The 10,387-nt window shown below is 39.7% G+C and overlaps 2 protein-coding genes across 4 annotated transcripts in view; one reads left to right on the top strand and one right to left on the bottom strand.

Annotated features, from left to right (window-relative positions):
• Window positions 1–7,721, top strand: part of slc25a44a (solute carrier family 25 member 44a) — a 9,344-nt gene extending 1,623 nt beyond the window's left edge. For 2 of the 3 annotated variants that reach the window (XM_036212267.1, XM_036212268.1), the window contains exons 2-4: window positions 3,020–3,724; window positions 3,810–3,932; window positions 6,190–7,721. In XM_036212267.1, the coding sequence (XP_036068160.1) occupies window positions 3,085–3,724; window positions 3,810–3,932; window positions 6,190–6,515 (1,089 nt within the window). In that variant the 5' untranslated portion in view covers window positions 3,020–3,084 and the 3' untranslated portion in view covers window positions 6,516–7,721. Of the gene's footprint in view, window positions 1–3,019; window positions 3,725–3,804; window positions 3,933–6,189 lie in introns of all 3 variants that reach the window. The other variant, XM_024282802.2, reaches the window with a different exon arrangement.
• Window positions 7,722–8,048: 327 nt separating this feature from the next.
• wdr61 (WD repeat domain 61) overlaps window positions 8,049–10,387 on the bottom strand; it is a 5,902-nt gene continuing 3,563 nt past the window's right edge. Inside the window, exons 8-11 of the mRNA XM_024280716.2 lie at window positions 9,770–9,863; window positions 9,579–9,671; window positions 9,378–9,456; window positions 8,049–8,240 (exon numbers count right to left, since the gene is read on the bottom strand). Of these exons, the coding sequence (XP_024136484.1) occupies window positions 8,151–8,240; window positions 9,378–9,456; window positions 9,579–9,671; window positions 9,770–9,863 (356 nt within the window). The 3' untranslated portion in view covers window positions 8,049–8,150. The remainder of the gene's footprint in view (window positions 8,241–9,377; window positions 9,457–9,578; window positions 9,672–9,769; window positions 9,864–10,387) is intronic.

Below are 10,387 nucleotides of genomic sequence, written 5' to 3'. Positions count from 1 at the left end.
ATATGTCAAAAAAGCATTTATTTAATTTTAATTCTCAAGACTTAAAACTTATTCGCCGAATTCTTTTTTTAAGCATAAAAACAATTTCCGTAGCCGGGAATCGAACTCGCAAACTCTGCAGTGGGAAGCCGTGTTGCTGACAACTGAGCTAATGTTTGATGCAAGCACTGGATGGTAGATAAGTTTAAAACCTTTCCCGGTGTTTGACATTCAATAATTTCTATTGTTGGGGGTTTAAAATAAGGAAAAGAAGACTGTATTTTTTAATAGCGAGTCCCTGGAAAAACTCACTATTTATAATATCGCTCAAATAAAAATGAATCAGGAAACTGCAGTCAGTCGACTCGTGTCCTCCAAATCCTCTACCGACGTAAATAACATTTCCTCTGGATTAATCAGCCTCCTCTCTACATGATCCTCTATGAATGAACATGTCATTTTGGTTTCTGCGTGGTGAAAACGTGACGTCTCTAATGTGAATGTTCTCTAAATGTTCATGAGGAACTCATATTTGAACATCTTTCACTTTAAAAAGGGGCGGAGACCGCAGAAAACCTGCTACCGACCAGATTTCGTTCACAGACTCAGTTACCATAGTGATTGATTCTGAGTTCATCTTAACCCGCTTCTTGGAACGGGCTTGGTTTCCCCCACTTTCCCGGGTTTGAGTTATCTCTCTTTCTGGAACCGAAAACTCAGAGTTTTGCTGAATTTGGAGTTCACGAACTCAGAGTTCCAACAAAACCTGCTTCTTGGAACGGGCCCCTGGGCTAATGCGAGACAACAAGCCATCAAACTGGGTTATAAACAGACAGAAGAGCAGCTAAAAACTGTCATTTACATGCAGCTCCTGCAGGCTAGAAGGTAACGATCACCGTAAGAAAAAGACAAAAAACTGCTGTCCTGAACCCACAATGGAGAGCTGATTAGAGATGCTTTTGTGGAGTTCTTTAAAATAAATAACTTAACCTCTCAACATCATCCGTATCTTCTGTGTATTTTAAACGAGATAAACAGCCAAAGCCTCCATCATGTAGCGATGAGGCTAAAAACTTCAGACAGCTTCTCCAATGGGAGTGTCTAGTTTATGAACACATTTTTGGACAAGCATTGAGCATTAAATTAGACGCACATCAAAAGATTCAGCGGACTCGAATTTGACGCATGAATCACATTTGATGTCAAATCCAAAGTTACGTTGGGCTTGTTGAATTTGTTCATAAATGTTGGACTATTCTCTAAAAGTGTGACTTATACTCCAGAGCGACTTATAGTCCGGAAAATACGGGTAAAACTATATATACTGACAATGATACAAAGATGCTGCTGTGGTTAAAAAATACATGACTTTGTTTTATGTTGCAAAATACAAATACATTCTTTTCTACTTTGTTGCCACATCTCTATTAAGCTGTGATAGTTTAAATTCTGAATTTCTCTGCACTAAATTAATTTGTTATTACTTGGATTTCAACTATGGTTATTTTTTTTACAGAATAGCTCAGATTGAGGAAGTTGTCACGATGACTTCCTGTTTCTGATCAAATATTAAATAACAACCTGCAGCATTGAAACAGGCCTGAGTAAAATAGAAAATCATGCTAAACGTACAAGTTTTTTGTCATTTTTGTTTTATGTATTACTATAATTATTAGTTGGGTTTTCTTTAAGCGGAGTACTCTAAAAATGATGTTTTACCTCCGTCCTCCTGTGACAGCTATGATTGTCACGCCCCTCTCCATTTTTATATTTGACCTCAAAGTCGCCCGCACACACAGGAGCCCTGGTTTTTGACTGACAGGTTATCGTCAAACCCCCCAGCCAGGCCTGCAGCAGCCGTTACGCTGCATCAATATTTCAACTCAGTTTTCCACTTCCTTAAAATCAAAATGTATGTTGATAAAATGGAGTCAACAGAAAACAAAGACTTCTGATTACTAATTTAAAAACAACAAAGCATATTTTATCCTTAATGATGGAAATCAACCCCTATTAACGAAATAAAAGAGCCACTCTGTTAAAAATCTGATTTTTGGTGTTTTTAACATGTTCTTGTTGTATTTTCCTGATGATGGAGGACATATATAAAGCATATTAAGCTAAAAATGGGATTTCTGAGTATTTCTTTATTATTGTGAATCAGGAGAAGACGGAAAAATGTAATTTGAATATGAGCTTCATGCTTCTCTTATACAGATAGTTCTGAGCAACGAGGGGAGGAAGGGTGGGCGGAGTCATTTCAATAGTCCCACCCACAAGTCAGGTGAATCTGAACTCCTGCTGCTCTGCAGAAACTATGTACGACACAGGGGTTTTGATTTGGCCAAAAACAGCATAATCATAATTAAAAGACCACTGGGAATAATTGAAAGGTAAATCAAAAGATGATTGGAGTGGGACTTAGTTCACAAAGTGACCACTGAAGGGTTTTTTGCAGGAGTTAATTCCCTTTTTATTCCAGTGTCAACATATTTTTACAGCCAGGAGCTGTTTGAAGAAGCATGTTCAGAGGAAATCCAGGCTGTACTGTGTTTGAAAGATGGATTGTGTTGCCACGGTAACTTAGTCTGTGAACCTCACCTGGTCAGGAGCAGGTTTGCCTGAACAGTTTAGGCTCCTCCCACCTCTAAGAGCTTGGACTCACTGTTTTACTTTCACATGAAGGGAATGTTGAGTTTGATCAATAGATATGAAGAGTTTACGCAGATTTATCTACATTTATGGACACTAGATTACTTCTGTTAATTTCTGAATAAATTCTTTATTAAAATATAATTCCTTTCATTTATAATATTACAGGCTTCACATCATGAATACGCACATGGGTATTAATCTGATGTAATTTTGTCTTTTATTGATTTTGATTTTCTTTTAGTGCTTTTTAAAAATACATTTTCTACCAAACAAATGTTAGAAAGCATCCAGTGGAAATATAGGAGTTTAAATATTCACAGAAACTGGATTTCACTTTTGGTGAGAATGATGATCTTTTTTACGATTCATTAAAATGTTTTCTCAGGTGAGATGGTGGAGGTGGATGGTTGACGACAGCTGGGCTGCAGCGCTGCCCTCTCAGTCTCCACCATGCTGCAGAAAGGTCCCATCCAGATCATCGAGTGGGAGGACCTGGACAAGAGGAAGTTCTACTCCCTGGGCGTGTTCATGACCTTCACCTCCAGGGCCACGGCCTACCCAGCCAGCCTGATCCGCACCCGCCTGCAGGTGCAGAAGGGGAAGGCCGTGTACGCCGGCACTTTTGATGCCTTCTTTAAGATCCTGCGAGCGGAGGGCGTCCGCGGCCTCTACCGCGGCTTCATGGTCAACTCCTTCACCCTGGTGTCCGGACAGGCGTACGTCACCACCTACGAACTGGTGCGCAAGTTCGTGTCCCATTACTCGCCCAGCAACACTGTGAAGTCCCTGGTGGCGGGGGGCGCCGCGTCCCTGGTGGCCCAGACCATCACCGTGCCGATCGACGTGGTCTCCCAGCACCTGATGATGCAAGGCTGCCACAGCGTGTCGCAGCTGTCCCGCTTCAAGGTCAAACCCAAAATGGTGCTCGCCGCTGCCAAGAGCAAGCCAACTTTTGGGCAGGCGTGGGACCTGACGGTGCAGATCTTTGCAGCCGATGGGCTGAGGGGGTTCTACCGGGGCTATGTGGCATCGCTGCTCACCTACATCCCCAGCAGCGCCCTCTGGTGGCCGTTCTATCACTTTTATGCAGGTATGCAAACACGACCCATCGATCATTAACCCCTCCCGATACGCACACGCTGCAGTGTTTGACACTCTTTGTGTTCACAGAACAGCTGACTTTGTTAGCGCCGAGCGAGTGGCCTCACCTGCTCCTGCAGGCTCTGGCCGGACCAATGGCAGGGGCGACCGCCTACACCATCACCAATCCTCTGGATGTTATCCGTGCTCGAGTACAGGTCAGTCGAAATGCTCTTTCTCCAAAGCTGGGCTGGATTTATGCAGTTTTGATTACAGATTATTCAGCTGCTACAATAAGCAGACGCTCCAGATCTTGTAGCTGTATTTGAGTGGGCAATTATGGGGAAAATTAGCATCAAGTTTCCCTTCATCGCATCCATACCACCCTGATGATTCCTGAACTTTGGTTGTTGAGGAAACTTAAAAATGAGCTTGCTGGTACAGACATATGCTGAGCTGAAAGGACAAAGTTCATGTTTTACATCTGTAAATGTGGGCGGAGCCCCAAACCATCAGATTGGAGTTGCCATGGGAACAGTAGAGGTGTGTTTTTTTTTTTTTTAATGTTTTTTCGTTGCATTTTTCTGATGATGGAGAACAAATATGAGGAAAATAAACAAAAAATGCATTTGTGGGTATTTCTTTTTTCAAATGTTGTGAATCCAGAGCAGAATCAACAGCATTTTGTCATGTAGAAAACACTCTAGGTGGCCCACAAGCTTCATTAATATGCATCCACTTATAGTACATCCTAGAACTAGTTTCACACTGGCCACTTGATGTGCGTTCAAGAACGCGCTCTCTGCAGGTTTACAAACGTGCGCTCAGCAGGTGGCGTCCACACCGGAGCAGCGCACTCACACAGGTGTCAGCAGTGAGGACAATCTTCTTCTATTGTATTTTTACTGTTCATTAGCGCTCCTCCACCACCTACAATAGGGAACAAAAAGTCAAAGCTGTGAAAATCCCCTAAATCTTGCTCCAGGGTTTTTGTTTTCACAGCTCTATTCCTTTAATGTCTATCTGGGTGTCGTATTAATCCAACCAAAATGATTTATTTCTCTTTTGTGATCATGTTTTGCACTCCCATATTTTAAAGTGGACGCCACATACACATCACTCCCAAATCTTGGTCCCTGAGAAGCACTTTAACACACTCGCATGGAAAGCTGTCAATCGATTTTTTAATTTTCTGCATCGATGAACATGTCGACGAGTTTGAATCGGTTTTTGCCGATTCTTGAAGAATCGTTACATCCATAGCTGGTAGGAATTTAAAAATAGGGATCGGCCGACATGATAACCAATATTTCCCCTGCAACTTTGGCAGATGGCTGATATTTGCGGATACAGATATTTAAGTTTCTACAACAACAAAGTTTAGAGTTCCTTATGATTTCTTTAAAAGAAATGCACACCTTTTTCTTAAACTATACATTCACATAATATTTGACCTTTTTAACACAGCAAAAGAACTCATAGAACCAATATCACTTTAAAACTTTGAAAATATATCTCGAAACATTCAGATCATGTACTATTAGACATTACTGCAAATATTAATCTTTCTAGTTCCAAGGATCAATCAGGAACAAGTATCCATGTCATAAATAAAGTATCTGAAAACAGTCAGAACAATATCAGTTAAATTCTTTAGTATCGATCTGATACCGATAAACTCAAATTATGCAAATATCAGCCGATACCGATACTGGCAACAATATATATCGCCCATCCCTAATTAAAAATAAAAACAAATTGAGCACAATATTATTAACCCAAGGATTTCTTCTTCACAAAATTTCACACACATATCGCCAGCTTACAACCACCACTGAAGTTTGGTTGACCTTTGACCTCGGGAAGAGGCTGCCTTCATGGAATAAAAAAAAAAAAACACTTTTAGTACTAGATACACATTTAAGCTCTTCCATGGGATTTTAATCCATCGCCTCCAAACTCCTCGAGCATCATTGGGAAGCAACTTGGAAAAACGTTAGAATCAGAAATCGTCGATTTTGAACGGCGTTAGTTTGGTGAGCTCGCAAAAGTGGTGCTTCTCTAAAATTTTAAAACACGAGTCATTGGAGCCAAGTGATATGACATAAGATAAAACATATTAGGAATGTGTGTTTGGCTAACAAAAACCTTGGTTGCCAAGGAAGTCCAAAAATTTACTTTTGCAGATTCTTTTAAAAATGACATAAACCTGTTTATCACCTGCAGAGGACCAAAAAATAAAATGGTTGCTATGGAGATAAAACCACCAAAAAGCAGCTATTTTGATTTTTTCCCCCCAAACATTTGTCTCACGTAGCTCTAACCAGCAGCTGCTTAGCCAGTGTGGGCGGGTCAAACGCCTTTCACAGCTATGAGTTTGAAACGTTCTTGTTTGTTTTCTTCTCTAATTAAGGCTTATGTTTGGATACTTTTATTATTCTTTCCACCTTAATCATTTTCTCCCATCTCCTGCAGGTGGAGGGACGATCGTCCATCATAGAAACATTCAAGCAGCTGCTGGCGGAGGAGGGCGCCGGGATCATGACCAAGGGGCTGTCCGCCCGCATCATCTCCTCCCTCCCCACGTCGGTGCTCCTGGTGGTTGGGTACGAGACGCTGAAGAAGCTGAGCCTGCGCGACGAGCTGATCGAGTCCAGACATTGGTGAAAGTCCGAGAGAGGGACCAGGACTCCGCCTCTCAGCAGGCTCCACCCCCACATCCGTGTGTGGATCTGCGTCGGTACATTTTAGAGGTGCTGCTCCATCGCTCCACTGGAACTTCACAAAGACCCACATTTTGAGTGTAGGAAGCCGTTCTGGAGGTCCCAGCAGCACGGTGACAGTCCAGTCGCTGTCCAAGACTATTCAGGTTTTAAATGTTTGTGTGTTTTTTGGATGAACCTCAGTAGGAAGGCCTGATTTAAGCTGTTCTGTGAGTCAAATGAGAGACAGTTCCATTTTTTTAGATTATTAGCAGACAAAACTTCCTTTTTTTGTCCTCAGAGATCCTCTGAAAGAGTGAGGAAGAGCGTGATGTCTGACTGCATTCCTTTGAAAAGACTGGTGTTGAGATGTTAAAGAAATAATCCCTTCTAAGACTTTTAAATGCTGAAATTTGAGCTGTTTTTCTGCCACCACAAATCCACCGTCTAAATCGTGCACCTGGCTGGGTTCTTTTTTAGTCTGTGGAGTCCGTTTTCTCTGATCTCACTGAACGTGGAGCAATAAGACCTCAAAGAAAAATAGATGAAGATTTACTACTGTTATAGGAATTTAATGAATGATTTTTTGGAATTATATTAAGCAAATCAGACCTGTAACTGCAGGGTTTTGATATAGATTCATTGATGTCAATAGTTCAGGTAAAGTTAAAGGTGAGCCACAGGTCTGAGCCCACTGAGGTGTCAACCGTTCTCTGTAACCACTTCAAAATGTCCTGCTGCTCCCAAATAATTTCAATCAGGCAGACCTGACATTTCCTGACCTTTGGGTCCTCAGGTGTTTGGAGAGATCTATTTTTTCCCAAAAGATGTTCAGGAATTAAACAAGCAGGTACCTTATTTTGAAAACAGTCATTTACAAAGTATTCAATTAAAAATATAATATGTATTTTTAGGTAGAAGATGGCAAATATTTAATATTTTAAGCCAATATTTTGCTGCACAATGATTGTGCACATTTTATATATCGTCAGGCTGAATTATAATCAAATCTGCTGCCATGTGGAAATATTCAGTTAGAAGGCAAAGAGGGAAACAAAGACATGACCTCAGCTATTTCATATGTGGTACATTAAGGGAAACACTGCCTTCATGCTCAGACACCGACCAGCCTTTTTAATGAGCCCTCACTTCAGATTTTAACTTCCTTTAAAGGGCCTTTCATGACATACAATCAATAAAAAACTTATTTTTAATAAAAAAAACTGTCTTTTTAAGTATTTTAGAAATATGAGAACCTTTGTATATTTGAAAGAGAGAAATAAAGGGAAACGTGTCAGAATTGTCTATTTTTTTCCTTTTTCTGAAATTGCAGTACACATTTATGACACTAGGGGGAGCAGATATCCGTGTATCTCACAGCATTCTTTTTAAGAGTATTCTAGATTATATGTACATGAAAATGTGTCAGACAGTAAAAAAAAATAGTTTCTAAAGAAAAAGCATTAAAATAATAAAGACTTATTGGTGTATTTTATGCCAGCAGCAACGTTTTTCCATCGTCTGATAGGATTAAACAATGTATTTCTACGTTTTTATTGTAGGTTTGGATATATAGTTCCCATCTGTGTGTTGCTTTCAATGTCCCTAATTCACATTAATTTAACCAGTCGCTTGTACAAAAACAGAACTTTTATTTTGACAGCATTGCAAAACAAACCCTCTCATTTACAAGCGGAGGCCCCTCCCTCCTGAAAACCGAGTCACAGGTCTCCGTCACATGGGGCAGTCGTAGATGTGGATGGCGCGGTCGTCGCCAGCTGAGATGATCTTTGAGCCGGTGCTGTTGTACTTCACGCTCCACACCTGCAGAGACGGCAGCACAGAGAACTGTAGACGAGAGGTCAACATAAACCTGATAGACTCCGGGTTTCCCACTAAAGGTTTAAGGCTGTTTGAGACTCATTCTAAAGAAACTTTTCTGATGACAGACAAAAATTAAGTTTTAAATTGTATTTCTTCATTCAAATTGTTGTGAATCAGGAGCAGAAAGAACAAAACAGTTGGAAAATGTGTTGTAATTGAAGAGAATATGCTAGGCGGACTACAAAATCCATAATCCAAATTCTTAGCAAGGAGGAGGGGAAGGAGGGCGGGGTTGCTCCATGACAACATCATATAGGAATATTTTTTTAATGAAGTCCTGTTGCTCTGCGGGAACTATGTACAATAAAAACAACACTTTAAAAAAAAAAAAACTGGACTAAAAATTGCATAATCCTAATTGAAAATCGTCTGGGAACGCTTTTACAATCAATCAAAAGATGATCAGAGTGGGGCCTGAAAAGCATTACATTTTATCCAATCAAAAAAGAAAATCCATACATTCAAACAAATAAATGAAAAAAAGAAAATGGCCCAGGATCTGGACAGATGAGAAAAATTAAACATCTGAACACTTTTTATGCTTTTATTTTTGAAAGCTACTAATAAAATACTGAATCATTTCAATTTACAATTCACTGTCTTTTTATTCATCAGATTTAAATTTCAAACCAATTTTATTTTCATATTAAAAGTATTTTTTTACTCCAATAGTTAGTTAAACTGAGCAAAGAACTAGAAGGAAATTCTTAACATAAACTGATTTAAAAATGTAGTTTTAAGTTTTTCATGGTTCTTATGAATTGATGTTGACTTTTTAAAGTGTGAATAAATTCCTTATTATTTTTTCATTTTATTTTAAAGACCAAACAAATGATGGAAACTTTTCTAAAAATCTCACAAAGTCTAACATTTAATAGCGTCCAGCTCCTCTGGTTATAGTCGTATAAAGGAGGAGCCGGAAACAAAACCTCTGATCTGGTCTCTGCAGAAGAACAGATCTGAAGTCTGACGGTTTCTGCCGAAACATCACATCGGTTAAGTGATGATGACCAACTTCCTGTTCGTGCAGCGCTGTGATTAAACCAAACTTCACAGAAACACGCTCGGCTTCGCTACCTGATCCTGGTGGTCGAAGAAGGTGTTGATGCAGGCTCTGGAGCTGGCGTCCCAAACCTTCACGCTCTTGTCAGACGAGCTGGGAGGAGCAGAGCAGAGAACACAATAAAAAAATAACTTTTCACCTTAATTTTGAGACTAATTTCAGTGAAATATTCTGTCTGCTCCTCCACATCATTAAAAAAAAATCCTTCCTCTAACCTGGAGACAAAGTGGGTGTCGTCAGGGGAGAAGGCCACATTCAGGACCCAGGAACCGTGTCCACTCAGCGTGCCGGCCAAGTTAGCGTGTTGTCTGCAGTAAAAGAAACCACATTGAAGCTGTTATACAAACACTACCACACATATTCTTCTAATGTAGCAGCACGACGAAGGAAAGAACGAGAGACTCACACGTCATAGATTTTGATGTAGCCGTCATCTGAGGCCGTGACCAACAGCTGAGAGTCCGGGGAGAAGGTCAGAGACCTGATGGGCATGGCGTGACCTGCAGACACAACCCGTTCTCTGATCAGACTAGAGAGAATTTTTCTTAAATGGGATCAATAAAGTTTAATTATATTCTGTTAAAAAAATGCTTCTAGTTACTTTTTTGATTAGAAATATTTTCATGTCTTCTTTGCTCAGTTTATGTAACCAGTGGAGTAAAGAAATACTTTTAATGACTTTAAATTGAAATTTGATTAATAAATAAACATTTATCTGTATTAAATTATAAATACATGTTAACCAAAATGATTCAGTATTATGTCAGTGATTCCCAGCTCTATTTTTGACAAGACAAAAACATTTTGAGCTTTTTTATTTGGTGCTTTAAAGAAGGAATAGTATACCCTTTCAAAATAAAAGTACAAAATTTGTTCAGGTGGTTCTAAAAATTTTTCCTCTGGGCAATATAAAGTCAAAATTCTTTAAAACTATCCTTAAAGTCCCACTCTGACCAGTTTTAATCTATTTTCAAAGCATTCCCAGTGGTCTTTTAATTATGATGATGCAGTTTCTCAATAAAAA

The sequence above is a fragment of the Oryzias melastigma genome, linkage group LG6 (genome assembly GCF_002922805.2).
Source record: "Oryzias melastigma strain HK-1 linkage group LG6, ASM292280v2, whole genome shotgun sequence".
Classification (NCBI taxonomy): Eukaryota; Metazoa; Chordata; class Actinopteri; order Beloniformes; family Adrianichthyidae; genus Oryzias; species Oryzias melastigma.
Note: the sequence above shows the minus strand (reverse complement) of the source record. Positions and strands in the feature narration are given on the sequence as shown.